This window comes from Ursus arctos, unplaced genomic scaffold, assembly GCF_023065955.2.
Source record: "Ursus arctos isolate Adak ecotype North America unplaced genomic scaffold, UrsArc2.0 scaffold_12, whole genome shotgun sequence".
NCBI classification, from domain to species: Eukaryota; Metazoa; Chordata; class Mammalia; order Carnivora; family Ursidae; genus Ursus; species Ursus arctos.
In genome coordinates, this window is record NW_026622786.1 from 9,598,537 (window position 1) to 9,618,981 (window position 20,445).

The 20,445-nt window shown below is 43.6% G+C and overlaps 1 protein-coding gene across 1 annotated transcript in view; it reads right to left on the bottom strand.

The window, feature by feature from the left end:
* Positions 1–19,614, bottom strand: part of CD101 (CD101 molecule) — a 38,112-nt gene extending 18,498 nt beyond the window's left edge. Inside the window, exons 1-6 of the mRNA XM_026483659.4 lie at positions 19,450–19,614; positions 12,324–12,704; positions 10,586–11,002; positions 6,230–6,616; positions 2,028–2,411; positions 913–1,317 (exon numbers count right to left, since the gene is read on the bottom strand). Of these exons, the coding sequence (XP_026339444.2) occupies positions 913–1,317; positions 2,028–2,411; positions 6,230–6,616; positions 10,586–11,002; positions 12,324–12,704; positions 19,450–19,492 (2,017 nt within the window). The 5' untranslated portion in view covers positions 19,493–19,614. The remainder of the gene's footprint in view (positions 1–912; positions 1,318–2,027; positions 2,412–6,229; positions 6,617–10,585; positions 11,003–12,323; positions 12,705–19,449) is intronic.
* Positions 19,615–20,445: the final 831 nt, after the last annotated feature.

Sequence of the window (20,445 nt, forward strand, 5' to 3'; positions counted from 1 at the left end):
CACGGGAAGGACAAGGCAATTAAGGCATGAGTTAATCAACAAGGAGATCATCACTATTGCCGAAAATGTCACTCAGCAGCAGAGAGAATAATGGCTGTTACCATGTCTGAGCATCTGCTTGATGCGTCAGGCATTGTCCTGGACACATCACATATGTCACCACCTTTACAGCGCACAGCAGCAGTTTAGGGATGAGGTCCCCAGCCTTGGAGAGATTGAGTGACTTGCCCAAAGTGAAGCCGCTCGCCAGTGCCTGTCATGTGGAAATGATTTCAAAGGCTCTTGAACACAATGTCTTGAGAGAACAGAAGTCATAAAAGAAGATACGTGACCCAGCAGGGCTTTTGCCCAGGCTGTGTCCTTTTTTTTCCTTTTTTTTCCTTTTTTTTTTTTTTTTACCTCTGCTCTTTCACCAACTGATGAGGTAAATTATATTTGGCGATAATCAGATTCTCTCTTATACCTTAACATGTTAAACCAAGAGGATAAATGTATTCTAATGGAATTGACATTATTCATATCAGTAAGGGAGACAGTCCAAACACTGAATGATCAGTAAGGCACGGGCAGTGACCAATCCAAAGAATGCCTCCCTCTCCACAGGAGCCGGTCCGAGAAGCTCCCCGTTTTACCTTTCAGTTGCTGGGTAGTGGGGACTTATGGGAAGAGGGGGTAGGGGCGTGGAGCAATAGTTATTGGTAGTCAGCGTGGAGGTATGTCAATGTTTTAACAACCAGTGTGGCCATCCCATGTGTACTAACTTCCTGTAATCTGGATATCGGTTTTATACAGTGCTAATTTATACAGTCAAAACATGGGGGGAAAGCATGTTATGTTTTAACTCTATAACTTACCCAAAATAGGAGAAATTGTTTGTTTTTAAAGCAGGGATTACTTTCCTATGGTGTTTACCTGGTAAAGTGATGGCTATCATCAGTGAGTGAGAGACAGCAGAAGCCCTCGCGGGGCCACGTGTGCATAGGGAATTGCTGACGTATACTTCTACTTTGCACTGATAAACTCCTGCTTCTTCCTCGCTGGCATCATGGATTAGGAGTTGAGAACGAAATAAAGACTGGAAAACCTTTGTCTTCTTTTGGAACTGAGATAGGAAATCCCCCCACTCAATAGTGCCATTATGGGTGATTCGAACAAGTGGATGAAAGACTTGAGATCTTGCCGGCTGGAACTGCCACGTCACGGCGAGCAGCACCCCGAGGCTGGTGTAGTCAGCCTCTGCCACGCAGGACAGGCCAAAGGTCTTGGCTAATTCCACTTGGGGTTGACGGCTCATCAGCTTAACCCGTAAGCTGGACTCTGTGGGCAGAAATAAATGGGAAACGCCATGGTCAATGTGTTTATCAAATCCAAGTTTTCCTACTCACCACCTCTTCACATGGAACTGTGCATTCAGACGTTGGGAGCATCAGCTCTTTGGGGCTCAAAGTTGACTCACAGTACAGTCTGTCCTGAATGCTGTCCTCAATTTTCCTAAGTTGATCCTCTTCTAAGAGCGTTCCCAGCAGTGACAACAAACAGGCAGTGTTTCTCCAGCCTGCTGCTTAGACAGCTGCTCCTGAGTGGGTGGAGTGCTCCGCCCCCCATCTCCCCCCCAACGGGTGGCTGCCCTCCCCTTATTTCCACTCATGGGCTCTGCGTTCCTCCTTTGCACAGGCTTGAAGAGACCGTGCAAGCCCAGGGCTGCAGCGACAGAAGCCTGGATGTATGAGGCTCAGGTCCAGCGGGCACAGGTCCTCTACAGGTCTACTCCCGTTCATAGGCTTTTGTGTTCAGCTTTGACTAACAACCGACAAGTGGCAGCCTACAGAGGATCCTTACAGAGATGAGTCAACTTTAGAGATTAGTGGACAGACATGGCAGCCAGAGACTACGCTCTGTGTCCTGGGCTGTACGCGCCACAATGAGGGGTTTCGGGATGACACATCACCAAATTCCACCGCATCTCACTGCCAAGGAAGGTACCGCGGATACATGTAAGTTTAGAACAGGAGTTCTTTGACACTTACGAAGAGACTGGACAGTGACTGCCAACTTCTGAGTCCAGCTCCGACCTCTGGCCTGGTTCCAGGCACCCTCAGACACTCTGCACTCGTACACGCCACTGTCTGTGCTGCTGGTGGAGCTGATCTCCAGCTGGAAGGTGGCCCAGTCCATTTTCTGCAGCCTCGTGGGGCTCTGGTTATGGAGTTCCTCGGAGGGAGTGCCCAGGCGCACGGTACCGTCCTGCTGCACGCCAGCCACAAACTCCGGCTGCGTCTGTCCTCGTGGGAGGCGCCAAAATTCCACGGACAGGAGACTCTCAGCCCCATTGGCCTTGCAGAGGAGGGTTAATGCCTCTCCTTCCCACACTGCTTGCTGCTTGTTCGTGGTAGATAAGACCACATTTCTTGCTGTGGATTACAGATTTGAGAGGGGGAAAAAAAAGGATTTCAAGTAAATGAAAATTTTTCTAAAACACGGTGAAATCTCTTTAATTAGGCCTCGACTAGTTTGTGACAAATCAGATCAGGCTGTTGACTGCTGTTACCACCCCCGGAAAAGAGATTTGCAAAACACTTAAATAGTGGGAACAAGACAGCAGAAAAAAAATCAGGAGAACTTATTTACACTTAAACAATTTATAATTTGCCGTTCTTTTTAGTGATTTGTTAAATCAGTCCTTCATTAAGCACATCGAGTTGGGAAAACATCTGGTAATATTTTGTTAGATTAATTAGGGTGGGTGTGTGAGCCTGGAAGTAATGAAGCTATGTTTATTTAAATTTTTAGTTTTTTGGAATTTTATCTTTCACAGATCAAAATGATATTCCTCTCCCTACTTATCTTTCCCTAATTAGTATGTGTTTTGAACAGGAAAGGAGTATTGGTAATTAGATTTCTGTGCAAAAACTACCATTAGGGGTGCCCGGCTGGCTCAGTCCATAGAGCATGAGACCCTTGATCTCAGGGTCATGAGTTCGAGCCCCACGTTGGTTGTAGAGTTTATTTAAAAAAAAAAAAACAACAACACAAACAAAATACCACCATTAAAAACAATTACTTGGGGGATAATACACTCATAGATAGATTTCTCTTTTTCAAATCACATATTCTCATATATATACCATTGGTTGAAGGGAGATCCTTCTTATACCTGAACTATAATGTTAAACTACAAAATACAAATCTGGCTCCCAGATGGGACATTCAAGATATGCAGAAATGCAAACATTCATTCAACAGGTACTTCCTGTGCAAGGCTTTGTCCTGGGTGCTTTGTGGGCAAAGCAAAGACACCTCGGTAGCTCATGTATCTCAGGTTTAAGGCCAAGGTCCTGGGCCATCAGAATTATGTTGGGCGACAGTTATCCTCCCTGACCCTCGATTTTCTTTCCTGTATATACGAATGTAATAATAGCATCTATGTTATTGCGCTGTTGGGACGACTATAAGTGGTACATGCCAAAGGGCTTAGCCTGGCTGGCCAGGGAGAGTACTCAGTAAAGGGGAGCTATTAGCATTGGTCGTAATGACAGGCACTTAGTGAAAGTGAGGTAGTTCAAAGCCAAAAGAGAGAAAACAAAATAGAATGGGATGAGAAATCTAAATAGGATCTAAATGAATTGGCAAATTGTTCCTCCCTGCTAAGGAAGGAGTTCCGTTTTCTCCTGCCCTATGTATATCTGTATGTAAGTTACAAAGGCAGATGAAGGTCGATGTCCACAATAAGTTTAATACATGTCTTGAGGGGCGCCTGGGTGGTTCAGTGGGTTAAGCATCTGCCTTCGGCTCAGGTCATGATTTCAGCGCCCTGGGATCAAGCCCCACATCGGGCTCCCTGTTCAGGGGGGAGTTTGCTTCTCCCTCTCCCTCTGCAGCTCCCCCTGCTTGTGCTCTCTCTCTCTCTGTCAAATAAATAAATACCATCTTTTTAAAAAATACATGTATTTAATATTTTAATACATTTAATACTATTAAATAATTAAATGATTGTTATTAAGTAATTAAACAATTATTATTTAAATAATATTTAATAGTCTATATCTATATCTATCTAGATGCAAACCTGCTTCCAGATTTTGGGTAGTGGAGGCAGGATTATACTTGACGTTCTTTTTGGTTTTTTTTTGTTTTTTTTTTCTTTAAGATTTTTATTTATTTATGCGACAGAGAGACAGCCAGAGAGAGAGGGAACACAGCAGGGGAGTGAGAGAGGAAGAAGCAGGTTCCCAGCGGAGGAGCCCGATGTGGGACTCGATCCCGGAACGCCAGGATCACGCCCTGAGCCGAAGGCAGACGCTTAACGACTGCGCTATCCAGGCGCCCCTTGACGTTCTTTTTGAGTTAAAAATTGACTCATAACTGATGTTTAGAAAATAAAGAGGAAATTATTACTCATAATCTCACTACTTGAATATAACCATTATGGTTAGTTTCAACTAACATCATTTTTTTTTATGATTTTTTATTATATGTTAGTCACCATACAGTACATCCCCGGTTTCCGATGTAAAGCTTGATGATTCATTAGTTGCGTATAACACCCAGTGCACCATGCAATACGTGCCCTCCTTACTACCCATCACCAGTCTATCCCATTCCCCCACCCCCCTCCCCTCTGAGGCCCTCAGTCTGTTTCTCAGAGTCCTCAACTAACATCATTTTTTTAAAAGAAAAACATGAGGTTTCCTTGTTCATTACAGTCATTACTGCCTCTTGATAAGAAGTAATAATCTTATCAAGTGTGTGTAAGTTACACATTCACAGTGGTAGTGAGTACCCCCTTGTGTTTGAAATATTCATCAAATATGAATTTCATGATAAAACTCTGTTCATACTTTGGTTTGACTTTCAAAACTGAATGCTCAACAGGATCCTTAATAACTTTGCTAATAACTTTTTCTGTTTCCACATATCAGGCCCTGTTTGGACTCCAGTCTACACAAAGAAATGTTTTTAGCTTTAGAAGACCATCCTACTGATAGGCTTACAATCTGTGTGCCACAAAGCACACCTTCAGATCTCTTTGGCATAGATTCCCACATGCTGAATTTAAGAAAGGTTTACAAATATGTTTCAGCAGAGACTGAGATGAATGAAGCAGAGATTTAGCTACGTGTAAATATGTAAACCCGCCTACACAGTTCTTCCTGAATCCTAGAAAGTTAGACCAAATGTTTAGTGTGAAAACTAACACCAACACACTTCCTGGCGTGCCACTCTAGGCCAAAGCTGGTGTGCCTTCGTTGCTAGCAAATGGGGCGACAGAGAAGAGCGTGAAAGGGAAATTTATCTATCTTTGGAGATGCCGCCAATGAGAAGGTGAAACAAGGGTATCTCTATTTTTAGTTGGGTTTTGTTCTGTGCTCTTGGGCAGTTAATCTTTCTAGACTTTGAATATAATACCTAGCCCAGAGCATCCTAATATTAGTTGTAGGTTTGTCTGTTTTCTCTTCACACAAAAAGCACTGAGTGGTCAACCAAGTTGAAGGTCATCCAACCTTCATAAACTTGAAACGAGAGCTGAGTGGCCTTCCCCATTCGTGCCTATGATACTCAGACCCGTTTGGACAGGCATATCACGTTACAGCAAAATGCAGGGAATAGAGTCTGCCTGCTACCATTTACCTCTTCATTTCTTATTCTGAGTCATCCTTGGATGCAGAATTAAGACCTACTATCATTCTCTGTGTGGGTTAAGATAATAGAGGATGGACAAAGGCATCTGAAAGATGTTTAGGGGGCGGGGGGCATAATGTAGGTGTTTGATCCCCAGGAAGGAGGCTAAGTGTCATTCTTTCCTCTTAACATACTCATATCACACAGATAACAAAGAGAAGACAGAGAGTTTCATTAATACAGGCATTTTCCGCTCAGAAAAAAAACCCAATGTACAGAAATGAAGACTGATCGCAAATAGCATCAACGAATCGAAGACAGCAAGAAGGGACTTCAGGACAATCTAATTGTATGTCATTATTTTATATGTGAGGAAGCTGAGATTTAAAGAAGTTAAGGGTTGTGTCTGTGGTCACAGCCCATTTAAAGGCCCAGAAATAAGACTTAAGTCTTCAGCTAGTTTGGTTGCTTTTCTTTCTTCCACCTCAAAGCGATCTGACTGACACCCGACTCTTCGGGGGGAGGCCACTGTGTCCATGGATGCATCCTGGACTCACAAAGGAGGGAAGCAGAGAGCAGCCCTGGCATGTCTGGTTCTGACTTCACGTACCTGCTGGCGTTCTCAGATGCACATGGCGGTCGGGTGACTGCTTGCGCTGAAGCACCTGCCAGGAGCCCATCGGAGCTCTCGCCATCTCTGCCACGGCACATCTGTAGACGCCTTCATCCTCGGGGCCCGCAGAGAAGATCTTGAGAGCAAAAGCCTTGGGGCTGAACTTTGAAACCTGGAGCTGTCCCTGACTTGCTCTCTCTTTGTAGTCTCCTTTCAGGTCCAGAACACCCCCGGCGTCGATGCGGGCTATCTCATTACCATTGAAGAACCAAACACCCTGAAGCTGTGGGTCCCGGCCACCGCCTCCGACCAGGCAGACCAGTTCTAAGGATTTCCCTGCAGTAAATGTGCTCTCAGCTGAAATGTTGACTTGAAAATCTCTCACTAGGAAACAAAAGCAACGCAGGTATTTAGAGAAGCCACAGCATCTGTCCTTTTGGGACCACAGAGAGATAATACCCCTGTAAGGATAGTATGGGGATTGAATTTCATGTGGGAGTTGAGCTCTGAGGAGTAGGTCAGCCAAAGAAATGCCTAGAATCAAAAATGTCCTGGACTATTCCTTCAATCATTCAGAAAGAACAGCATACATAGTTTTCTGAATGCAATCCCGTTAAGCAAGACGTATGCATAGGAGTATAAAGTATACAGTAATGTATCTTTTTTGAATAAAAAATATTTTATAATATGTTGAACTACTGTAAATTGTGATTTCTTTGCTCTCTTTTTTTTGGCTAAGAACATCCGGTGGAATTTTCCTAAGTTAAAGCACATGTGATGTGATGTATGGCAAGTCCACAGCTAACATAATACCTAACAATGAAAAGCTGGAAGTTTTTCCTCTAAGATCAGGAAAAGACAAAGAGGTCCACTCTCACCACTTCTATCTGACATAGTACTGGAAGCCTTAGCCAGAGCAATTAGTCAGGAAAATAAATAAATAAATAAAGGGCATTCAAGCCAGAAGAATGAAGTAAAATCATCTGTTTGCAGATGACGTGATCTTATATATAGAAACCCCAAAAGACTCCACCAAAAAACTGTTAAAATTAATGATTTCAGTAAAGTTGCAGGACACAAAATCAACATACACAAAAAAATCAGTTCCATTTCTATACGCTAGCAACACGGTACTGGAAAAAGACATTAAGAAAACAATTTCCACAGATGGCCAATAAACACATGAAAAGATGTTCAACACCGCTCATCATCAGGGAAATGCAAATCAAAGCCATGATGAGATACCACTTCGCACCTGTCAGAACAGCTATTCTCAAAAAGACAAGAAATACCAAGTGTTGGAGAGGATGTGGCAACAGGGCAACACTTTTACACCACTAGTAAGAATGTAAATTGGTGCAGCCAATATTGAAAAGAGTATAGAGATTTCTCAGAAAATTAAAAATAGGGCGCCTGAGTGGCTCAGTAGGTTAGATGGCCAACTCTTGGTTTCGACTCAGGTCTGATCTCAGGTTCGTGAGATGGAGCCCTGCATCAGGCTCTGTGTGCAGCGCGAAGTCTGCTTGTCCCTCTCTCTCCCCTTCTGCTCCTCTCCATGAGTTCTCTCTCCCTCTCTCTCATCCAAATAAATAAATAAAATCTTTTTTAAAAAAACTAAACTAAAAATAGGATTACCATATGATCCAGCTATTCCACTTCTGGGCATTTATTCAAAGAACATAAAAGCACCAAGAAGATACATGCACCCCTATGTTCACTGCAACCTTATTTGTAATAGTCGACATATGGAAACCACCTAAGTGTCCATCGATGGATGAAGGGATAAAGAAAATGTGGTATACACACACACACAAAGGAATACTACTTAGCCATAAAAAGAAGGAAATCTTGCCGTTTGCAACACCATGGATGGACCTCGAAGGTATTACTCTAAGTGAATTAAATCAGGCAGAGAAAGACAAATACCATAGGATTTCACTTATATGTGGATTCTAAAAACCAAAACAAATGAACAAACAAAACAAAACAAAAATAAACTCATAGAGACAGAGGACAGATTTGTGGTTCCCAGAGGGGAAGGGTGTTGGGGACTAGGCGAAATGGGTGAAGGGGCTTGACTGTATAGTGATGGATTGTAACTGGACTTATGGTGCTGATCACTTGTAATGTATATAAGTATCAAATTATAGTGTTGCACACCTGAAACTTACATAATGTTGTATGCTAATTTTATCTCAGTAAAAAAATTCATTTGCAATAATGTCAAAAAGAAGAAAATACTTAGGAATAAATTTAACCAAGGAGGTGAAAGACATGTGCACTGAAAACTGTAAAATATTAATGAAAGAAATTAAAGATACAAATAAATGGAAATATATCCTGTGCTCATGGGTTGGGAGAACTAATAACATGTGTTGGCAGAGGATGTGGAGAAATGGATCAGGAGGACATGCACTATTAATGGGAAGGTAACAAATGGTGTGGAGGTTTCTCAAAAATTAAAAGTAGAACTACCATATAATCCAGTGATCCTGCTTCTGGGTATATATCCAAAGGACAATGAAATCAGGATCTCAAAGACATATCTGCATTCCCATATTTATTATTAATGATAGCAAAGATATGGACACAACCTAAGAGTCCACTGATGGATAGATGAATGAAGAGAATATATATATATATATATATATATATATATATATATATACACACACACACACACACTGAAATATTATTCAGCCATGAGAGAAAAGGAAATCCTGCTATTTTCAACAACATGGATCACCCTTGAGGACATTAGGCTAAGTGAAAGAAGCCAGACACAGAAAGACAGATACTGCAGGAACTCACTTATATGTGGCATCTAAGACTGCTGAGCTCATAAAAGCAGAGAGTAGAATGGTGGTTGCCAGGATCTGGGGAAGGGGGCACGGGGGAGATATTGATCAAAGGGTACAGAGTTTCCCTTATACAAGACAAGTTCTATAGATCTAATGTATAGCATGGCAACTGCAGTTAATGATACTGTGTTGCATACTTGAAATTTGCTGAGAATAGAGATCTTAAATGTTCTCACCATACACACATGCACACACCCACTACACACAAAAAATAATGATGTGAGATGATGGATATGTTAATTAGCTTGATTGTGGTAATATGTGTATCAAAACATGTACACCTTAAATATACACAATTTTTGTCAAAATAAATAAGTAAAAATAAATAAAGACTGTTTTACATAAAAAATTGTTCTCAAAGAGAAAAAAAAAAAACACATGCGATGTGACCTCACAGAACTCACTGAGTATAATGTGGACACTTAACATGTCCAACAGGACAATTTTTTAATGAAATAGAATAACACTCTTCCTAAAACAACAACAACAACAAATAATAATATTAGGGGCGCCTGTGTGGCTCAGTCAGTTAAGCATCTGCCTTTGGCTCAGGTCATGATCTTGGGTCCTGGGATCGAGCCCCGCATCAGGCTCTCTGTTCAGTGGGGAGTCTGCTTCTCCTTCTCCCTCTACCTGCTGCTTCCCCTGCTTGTGCTCTCTCTCTCTGTCAAATAAATAAATAAAATACTGAAAGAGAAAGAAAGAAAGAAAGAAAGAAAGAAAGAAAGAAAGAAAGAAAGAAAGGAAGAAAGAAAAAATCTTCAGTGATCTACCATTGGATCCCTGCTTTTAGCATGAATATGTGTGGTTTTCAAAACCTCTTCCTACAGGACCATTGCTTATGTAGAGAAAACAGGAATAACACCGAGGCTTCCGCTTGCTTTGATGAAAATGCCAATGGATCGTGAAGAGTAACACCATCCCAAGCAGGAAATGGGGTCAGGTGGAAGGAAATACTGGCAGTGACTAAGACAAGGCTCCATGTTGGAAACTGGAGCTACCCTGAGGCCCAGATGTCTGTGGTGTGGAGGCTTTGGAGAGACACACCTGCTTCGAGTACCAGCTCCACCTCTCACCAGCATTTTGCATGTCTGAGGCTCAGGTTCCTTGTTTTAAAAATGGGGAGTCGACCACTTGCCCCATAGGGTGAGGACTAAATGAGGTCAGATAGAGAAAGTCGGTAATGTAGATAAAGTGCTTACACAGGGCTTGGCAAGGATGGCAGCAAAACCATTTTCATGCAGGACTTGTGGAATCTGTCTAACCATTCTAACCATTCAACAGATCTTATCCCATAGAAAACCTGCCGTGGACAGACCCTAAATCATATGTCCCTCCTCTTATTTATGCTTCCCAGATGCCAAAACCAAAGAGTATTCAAACTTTCTAAATGGTTTTTTTAGACCCGCCAAAAGATTAGAAAAAAGCCAAAAAGATATCCCATAAATACCCACCATCCACATACTTACGAATTTCTTGAGAAGATCATTACCTGTTGGTCGGATCCTCAGAGCTGTTTGAGCTGTCTGCTTTCTCGTGATTAAAGTCCAGGTTTCATCTGGATCCTGAATCCATTCAGTTGCCTCACAGAACAGCTGGCCTTGATCTGAGGGCTGGAGGCTCCCTATGGACAGCCTGAAGGTGCTGACCCCAAGCTTGCCGAGCTGGACGTCACCAGCCGCAAACCTCTCTGTATATGAGGGCCCAGGGATCAACGTGAAATCTTTGGAGAGGGAAATAATCTTGGTAGTTTGGTTTCTTCCTCCATCCTGCATCAGGTACCAGGTGACAGAGAGGTGGGTGTGCTGAGCTGTGGCTTTGGAGGCTTCACAGGTAAGTTCTAATGATTCACCTTCCTCCTTACCGAGAGTCTGGGAACCCATGGTGGCAGAGAGGGTATCTGGAATAACTGGAAGCAAAGGCATAATGATAACCGACTGGCCCAGTAACCTGTCAGACAAGCCTGCTTGAATGAAGATGGGGCCCTGACCCACCATCCGTAAAGCACATACTTCGAGTTGCTTTTCCACCAGCCCTATGCTTTCCCTATTGCCAAGGGGAACATTGGCATCTGTATACATAGTCTGTGGAACTTGGCAAAACTAATGGCTCAGTGATGTATTGACCCTGACTTTACGTTTTTAGCATAGGCTGTGACCAATTTAGCTACTCAGACACAGAGTATTTAAAAGGGAAGAGCGCTGGGAGCTAGAAGACCTAGATTCTGATCCTAAATCTGTCCCTGTTTGACTACAGGAATTGGAGCAAGTCACTTCACTTCCTTATGCCTTAACCTGCTTCTTTGTAAAGTTCTGAAATAATCTCTTGTAATCATTCAGAGCCAAAACGCAACCCTTACCAAAGTTTTGGTAACCATCCTACTACCCTATCATTGTGTTCTTCCTCAGAGGAAATCACACAGCCTAAGTTTATGGGAAAACAACACTTAGATTCAATCCACGAAGATTTATTGAGCAACTACTCAGGGCTAGTCACTGTGCTGGGGGCTGAGATAAGTATTCTCCTGGAGCTCGAGGTGAGGAAGGAGTCCTTTAAGTAGCCAAATACCACATACCCTGGGTGAGCGCTAATAATAGTGATGTGAATAGAACATCAAGAGGAAACAAAGACGGGAAAACTGCCTGAGACAGTCAGGACAGACTTCACAGGAGGTAAGACCTAAACTGGGTCCCCAGGTATACGTGGAAGTTGGCTAGACTGAAAAAGGGGTGCTAAGATATTCTAGGCAAAGGAGCAAAATGGTAATTGAAAGGACTGTGAAGCTCTCTCTATGTAAATATGCTAGGGATTAGTAGTTTGGGAATATTCATTTCCAAGTGAATGTCTTGCCACTTGACCATATTAACAAGGGTTCTCTTCGCAAGTTAATGTCCTGCCTCCAAGAAGAGACATGACGTGGGGAGAACTCTCAGAGTTTTGTTGGATGCTGTTGCTACGATCACCCTGTGGCTAGCTGCGGACAAGGCCTTCGGAAGACCACCCGCTTTCTAATTCTTGGCAGCAAAGTTGACTGGAAGGATAAACTGAGAGTTTTAAAGAAGGAGAGATACCGATTTGTGACCCATCTGCAAAATATCCAGAGGGCTTCGAGGGCTCTCTTGCCAAAGCAAGGAGGACATGACGCGAAGCCATGTCACCTGCCAAGGCACTGTGATGGCGGGGCTCTGGCTTCTGGGGGGCTGGCCGGCACAAGAGGGCCCACGGCTTACCAATTAGCCTAGTCTTCGCGCTGTAATTGCCGTAGTATCTTTCGTCCGTGTTCGGCGTGTGACACTCATACTCGCCGGAATCCTTCGGCTGCAGCTCTGAGATGTGCAGGAAGACCGAGTTGCCCCGGACCCTCTCCACGTAGATCCCCCCGCTTCGCACACGCTGCGCGTACACCGCGTAAGAGAAGGCGGCATCCCTGGTGCTCACGATCTGGACTTCTTGGGTCGGGGCTTTGGGCAGGTACACAGACCACTGGAAATGCTGCTCAGCGGGTCCCTGGTGGCCAGTGACATTGCAGCCAATGCTGACGGGGTAGCCTGCCGCCCGAAACAGCGGTCCTTTCTGGACGGTTACTTCTCTCTGGCCAAGGCTGAGCTTAGCTTGCAAGGAGGAGAAAGAAAGGAGAATAAAAATAGATTAGGGCTCCAGTCCCCCGTGTGCCACCTTATTGCAGTGCCCTGTATTAGAGTTCTAGTAAATGAGATCACAGGTTATTAGCTATAATCAACTCAAATGTTCATACGTCTCCTTCGGGCTGAGGAGCAGGGTAATGGCTTGATGAGTTCGCTCTTCTCTCACAACTTCAACTTCCATAGCAATTCCTACTCACTTAAAAAAAAAGGTTAGTTTCAACAGTATTATAATTACTATAACTGGCAACACTTAGCGCCCAGTGCTCTCTAAGGCCCCTTATTTAAAGTCAATACGATGCACGATAATTCACCTTTTACGTTATTTTATGGGAAAATTCAGCAAATTCGTTCTTCAGGCTCTCATTCCCGGGTACCTGTTGGGCTGTTCTCTCTGAGATTGCTGGAGAGGGGGAATCTAACCGCCACACTTTCTCTGTCTCGCTAGTTGGTTGGAACTATTTGTAACTCCTGGCCAGGTCTGATGCAGGACTAGCTAAAATTAGCAGCTGAAAAGGCAGCAGCACTTCCTCTCTATACTGTGGAGGGTTTTTTTGTTTTGTCATTTTTTAAAGAGCCACTACAGCTTTATTGAAAACTTCATAAAAGACAGCCTGTCGAGTCCGCCAGGATCTGGGCTCAAAGTCACTTTGGTTCTTCTGTGACCCAAAGTGTTCAGTTGGGGCGACTATGGAGTGTTTCCTGTTGAGATACATCTCAGGTATTCGGTTTGAAGGAGAAAACATTCTCAAATGGCAACATTTTCTTTGACGTGCCCGTGTTCAAAATCAAGCATTTGCAGAAATGAAAAATGCATGTGTTTATGGATTAGGCTAATATAAAAGGCTAGTTTGTTGTCACAGAAAGAACAAAGAGCAAATGACAGAGATGCCCAAGGGTGTGCCCGATCTTTCACTAGGGGCCTGGGGCCCAGTGGAAGGAGAAGAGGAGGGGAAAGACATCAGAAGAGTCCCATGGGGAGCAGTTGCTGGTGTTGTGGAATGAACAGAATAGAGCTCAGAAGAAGATATGGAGGAGGGCACCTGGTGGCTCAGTCGTCAAGCACCTGCCTTCGGCTCAGATCATATTCCCGGGGTCCTGGGAACGAGCGGAACCAAAAGACTTGTTTAGGAATTAGGGAGCGATAAACTGGATTAGGGGAAGGGTTACATGAAGATTAATAGAAGGGGGTAAGGCTGGACAGGAATTTGGGGCCCAAATCATGAAGGTCTTGACTATCACTTCTAAAAGTTTGGACTTGACTGTTTAGGTGATGGGGAATCCACTGGAAGTGTTGGGAAGGTCTCAGGAAAATTAATCTGACAGCTGTGTAGGATGACGGAAGTTAGAAATAAACATTAGGAAATCATGGTAGCCCAGGAGAGAAGTGGTGACCGCAATAGGAATGCAAAGAAAGAGACTATAAGAGCCACGGTGGAGATAAAATCTAGAGAGTTTTTCAGTGTCTTGGATGCTTGGAGGTTAAGGGGTTGATGGAGGGATGGAAGGCAAGAAGAAATAAAAATGATGGTAGGTTTTATGAGGTCGACTGAGAGAATGATGATTCTGTTAATAGAAATAAGGGTATCATGGAGCACCTGGGTGGCTCAATGAGTTAAGCGTCTGACTCTTGCTTTCAGCTCAGGTCATGATCTCAGGGTTGTGAGATCAAGCCCTGCATCGAGCTCCATGCTCAGCACAGAGTCTGCTTGGGATTCTCTCTCTCCCTCTTCCACTGCCCCCCACCCTGCTCTCTAAATAAATAAGTAAATAAATCCTTAAAAAATAGAAATAAGGGTATCTGGAAGAGACTGTTGTGTTGAAGGGTAAGGGAGGAGAAAATTCTGTTTGATTTTGAAAATGCTAAATTTAAATACCATAAATTAAACAGGAAGGATATCCAGCAAACATTGGGAAATAATATTTAAGTGTATATATATATATTTGTACTTTGAAGTCTATTCAACCCTTTGAAAATCTTTGTAATCTAATCCTTTTAAGAAGTCTGTGATATTCGCACATTTAGCAATGACAAGCTTGTACCTGGTTGAGCCTGACTCGAACCTAGATTTGCAAATATGAAATCCCTGGCTGTCTCTATTGCTTCTCACTGCGTCCTGTGAATGCCTGTTCATAACCACGGAAGGTTCTGGGCCATGGGAGCAGATTAGGTTGGTTACAGTACTGGGCAGTGTTAGGGAACACGAGGAAGAGGGCTAAAGAGAGGTAGCTAGAGAGTCCTTCTATTTAGGGGACAGGGCGAGGAACACGCCCACAGAAGGAAGAGCCAGGGAGGTAGGAGAGCAGCCAGGACAGAGTAGCTTGGAAACCAAAGGAGGAAAAATGCTCCGCAAAAGGGCTCGTCTGCGGCTCCTGGGTGGCTCAGTCGGTTAAGTGTCTGCCTTCGGCTCAGGTCATGATTCCAAGGTCCAGAGATCAAGCCCTGCACTGGGCTCCTTGCTCCTCGAGGAGCCTGCTTCTTCCTCTCCTTCCCCCTGCTTGTGCTCTCTCTCTCTCTCTGTCAAATAGATAAATAAATAATCTTAAAAAAAAAAAAGGCCTTGTCTGCTTGCTGAATGCTGCTGTGAGGGTAAGGACCCTAATGTCAGGGGACAGTCCTTTTAGTTTGACGAGGACGAGATCAGCGGAGATCTTTGTAAAGGAGATTTCAATACAGCAGAGGCCGAGGATTTCAAGGATCAGAAGTGACTACAGGGAGTGGAAACTACTTCAAGAAGTTTTGCGGAGCCGGGAAACAGGAGAATAGGGTGGCAGCTGACAAGAGTAGCTGAAAGGGGAGAGGCAGGGAGGGCCGGCTGGACATGCTTAAGAGCAGAGGAGCTGCAGAGGGGAGTGATGGATGACGCCAGAGAGGGTCATGAATGAAGGAAGGTCCTAGTAGAGGCGTGAGGTCACTAACATGAGTGGGAAGGTACTGCTTTCCCAGAAAAGTGAAGCAAAAGCGTGGAAATTTCATACGTATTTTTAATGTGGAAAGGAATGGCTGACAGAGGTCAACTCAAATGGCTATGCACTGGGACCATACGCTGAAGCATCTCTTATAAAGACAATCTCGGTGGGAGTTGTTGCACCTATTTCTCCTCCTCCTCGGGAGTAAAATACTTCAGAGGACTGTTCTGTTGTTTTCTAACAGACAGAGGGTTAGAACCCTCTGCATAGCAGCTCAAATTCTCACTGACTGATGGACACACCGTACTGGGGCCACACTTTTGAAACCCAAACAATTCTCTGATGATACTGGCTTTTCTTCAGAAAGATCACTGGGATTGCCGAATTTACCACTACAGTATTATTTAAATGGAAGCTGTTAAGTTGGATTGTATAAAATGGCCCGTAACTAACCATTTTTTAAAAAGATTTATTTATTTTGACAGAGAGAGAGAGAGAGAGCACAAGCAGGGGCAGTGAAAGAGGGAGAAGCAGGCTTCCCACTGAGCAGGGAGCCCAACGTAGGGCTCGATCCCAGGACCCTGGGATCAGGACCTGAGCCGAAGGCAGATGTTTAACAACTGAGCCACCCAGGCGCCCCTAACTGACTATTTTTGATACACAAAAACAGCAACTTCAAATGATTCCACCTTATACAAGACCTACCTGGAGAATAGCAAACACAACAAGCAATATCTTTCTTTACACGTACAAAACCCCCATGCCCTTGAAGGCAGAAAGAACTTCCAACCAAAATATTTGCTTCTATGAATACAGTCTCAGTAAGGTTGAAGAAAAAATGGGTCCCTCCGTAGCACCCTCCCACATGAATGGTTTTTATATGTAGGGCAGCTAGTCAGGGTGAGGGGTGGCAGATCTAGACCAGGGAGGCAAAGCTGAGTGCTAAGTCCAAGAGCTCATTCACCGATAACATTAACTCTTCAAGTGCCGTGTTCTAACAGAATTAATCAATCTTTATGTTTATTAAAAAAATTAATTCGGAGAAAGTATACCTTTGCTAAACAATGCAACCGGTCAATTGACTAGCATTTAATTTCCTCCCTTATTTATAATTTTCCCTCCATAGTTGTCAGGACAAATAGGAGGCTTCCAAAGTTCTTTCGAGTTCCTTCCTGATTTATGTGCCTTTCACATAAAAACCATGGTTCTATACAAAATGAATGCTTTAGAGTGAGTCAAAACTTAGAAGCAATAAATACATGTCCCAGTTTGGATAATTGTTTACGTGGGTTAAGGAAAAGCTTCCAGGTTCTCTTTTTTGCACCTGGTTACTACTTGCCTTCACCCCAGACTTCCAGCCTACTCACCAGAATTTTTAAAAAAAAAGAGTGTGAAGGAGAGAACTTGCAATATCTGACTTGTTGCACAATGTTCACCCTGTTTTCCCATCTACGCAAGCCAAACACACAGTCCAAATACACAAAGCGTGTCTACTTAAGAATCACACTCTAAATAAATAAATAAATGAATATAATTTTAAAATAAATAAACAAATAATCATACTCAACAACCAAACAGGACAAATAGGAACGTACCAGCCACCAAGCTTTCTATCTGTTAACACTTGCCAAGACAGTCTGGTGGGCATCCATCACCCAGCAACTAACCAATCCTCTTTTTTTTTTTTTTTTAATAATGATTTTTTATTATATTATGTTAGTCACCATACAGTACATCCCCGGTTTTCGATGTAAGGCTCGATGATTCATTAGCTGTGTATAACACCCAGTGCACCATGCAATATGTGCCCTCCTTACTACCCATCACCAGTCTATCCCATTCCCCCACCCCCCTCCCCTCTGAGGCCCTCAGTTTGTTTCTCATAGTCCATAGTTTCTCATGTTTCATTCCCCCTTCTGATTACCCCCCCTTTCTTTATCCCTTTCTTCCCCTACTGATCATTCTAGTTCTTATGTTCCATAGATGAGAGAAATCATATGATAGTTGTCTTTCTCTGCTTGACTTATTTCACTAAGCATTATCTCCTCCAGTGCCGCCCATGTTGCAGCAAATGTTGAGAACTCGTTCTTTCTGATAGCTGAGTAATATTCCATTGTATATATGGACCACAACTTCTTAATCCAGTCATCTGTTGCAGGGCATCTCGGCTCCTTCCACGATTTAGCTATTGTGGACATTGCTGCTATGAACATTGGGGTGCATATGGCCCTTCTCTTCACTACGTCTGTATCTTTGGGGTAAACACCCAGTAGCGCAATGGCTGGATCATAGGGTAGCTCAATTTTTAACTTTTTAAGGGACCTCCACACTGTTTTCCAGAGTGGCTGTACCAACTTGCATTCCCACCAACAATGTAGGAGGGATCCCCTTTCTCCACATCCTCTCCAACAACTGTTGTTTCTTGCCTTGTCTATTTTTGCCATTCTAACTGGCGTAAGGTGGTATCTCAGTGTCTAACCAATCCTCTTAACTAACCCTGCAGGCCACCTCTCACCCCATCAGGCCCCAGATCGGATCCCTACCTCACATGATCTAATGTCTGCGGAAACACGAGCCCGGTTCAGTTCAAGCCAAAGCTTCTGAAGCAAGCCGTTGTGCTGAAGGCTGTCACTTCTTCATGCTTTAGCCACAGCTCTGGCCACACTGCTGATTAAGTTCACTACGATCCCAGTCACTCAAGTCCCTGTACAAACTCAGTCTAGTCTCTACAGCAGTTCTTAACCTGGGTCCACACGCAGGATTAAAAGGTCCATAAACTCAAGTGAAAAAAAAACCTACATCTTTATTTTCACTAGTCTTAATGAAAATTTAGCATTTCCTTCAGTCATGAGGGTAGACAACAAACCACAGATATGTTCACATCACATTACAGTTGTTGCAGATATCTTAAAATATTATTCATACTCATTACTCCTTTGAAGTTTGGTGGTTAACAGACCACCTCTAGATCTTGTTATGGAATCTGTAAAGAAGCCAATAAATGACTGCATCACCACTTAGAATGATGTTGATAATTGCATTTCAGTATGATGGACTTCCCCTATAATCCTGCACATTTTATTTTAGGCATTTAAACAATTATCCTAAGGTGGGATCTATAGGCCTCACTGGATGCTACAGGAACCCACAGCACAAAAAAAGTACCTGCCCCTGGTCTGGAACGATTCCATTTCCAGTCCAGGTCATCTGTTTTCCTGTTTACTTCCAAATCTCCCCTTTCTCCACCCTATTATAATATGTGTAAGTGCTCCTGGACCAGCTAAGACCTTCCATGTGCCCTTCAGCAGAGCCCAGTAAATCTTTTGGCCCCTTCTCAGTCCCTCAGAACGATTCCCACTTCAGCTCCCAGGATGTCCAGAACCTTCTTTTAGCTTTGCCTAAAACTACTAAGTGCTCTCATAAGCCCTTTCATCCAGCCACATCCCCAAGACAAACACATCAGACAAGACGTAAGGTCACCTCTCAGTCTGGGGAGCTGAGTCCTCACTTGCTCCAGGGATGGTTTAGCCCAGGAGGATAAGGTCAAGTCTGGGCAGCACAGACAAATGTGAACATCGGTGGGCCCAGGTTCACAGACTCAGCCAAGCATCGCACCTCCCTAGAACTCAAGGCCGCCGAGGTAGACCAGGAAACCATTATCGGTAAGTCAAAAATTAGAGCACACACCAGAGATGTGTGGCACAATTTTTGCCTGTAAATATCAAATTGTCCTTCTCCGCCACCCAGCAGCCTCCTGTTGACTAGCTCCTGGGACAACAGAGACATGCAGAATTATGACACTTACTCAGAAACAGAAAGAAAGATGCCACATGTGGGATGTGTGCCATTTGGCCCAGTACAGACCTTTCCTCGTGGTGTCACTGAAGTTGCTCAGACACTGAATGACAAATGCTGTGTCTCGCTACAAAGGTAAAGAGGAAGCAATGGTGTGGTTTGCAGCGCACTGGGAAACACAGATGGCTTGCAAAGAGCAAAACCGTTTGCATCATACGGCTCTTTGCTAATCACTTGAATCTGGGTGAGAAAAGTGAGTGATCTTCATGGGTAAGTGTATACAGATAAAAATAAGAAAAGGTGGGCCTCATCCTGGCTAAATGTGCATCATTAGTCCATCACAAGAGAATGTAGGTAAACCAAATAAATAAAAAAAAATCAAGCAGAAATGTTCTCTTCTTAGCCCTTCCCTCTCCTTCCCTCTTGGGAAGAAGGGCCCCCGGAAAACACGAATGTGGGGAGACACGAGGTGGTGGTAATGGCAACAGTCTCTGGAACCAGGCTGCCTGGGTTTGCATGCAGATTCTATTCGCAATATCTGTGTGATCTTAGAAAACTTACTAACACTCATCTGTAAAATGGAGATGCTAATAGTATGTACCCCATCAGATTGCCGTGTGGGTTGAATGAACTCATTCATGTCAAGCACTTAGAACGATATCTGGTACATAGTAAGTGCTGGGTGAATATCCACAGCCATCATGTGACATTTAAGTGAGTCTTCATCTGCCCAAGATGGGCCTGGCACCAAGATGGAGAGTAAATACCTAAATCTAACAGGTGGCACTGAACCCAGGCTAACTTATTCCTACTTAATCCTGGAAGACAAGATCATATAAGGAGGGGCTCACTGAAGACATTAGTTGCCTAGGTCAAGGATATATCTAGATAGGTCAGTAATAAACTGGTGTGCTTCAGGCCACAGTTTCAGGCAGATTCCTGCTCCATTCATCCATCCAACCATTTTTTTAGTACTTCTACATTTTGGGTGCTTTGGTAAATACTG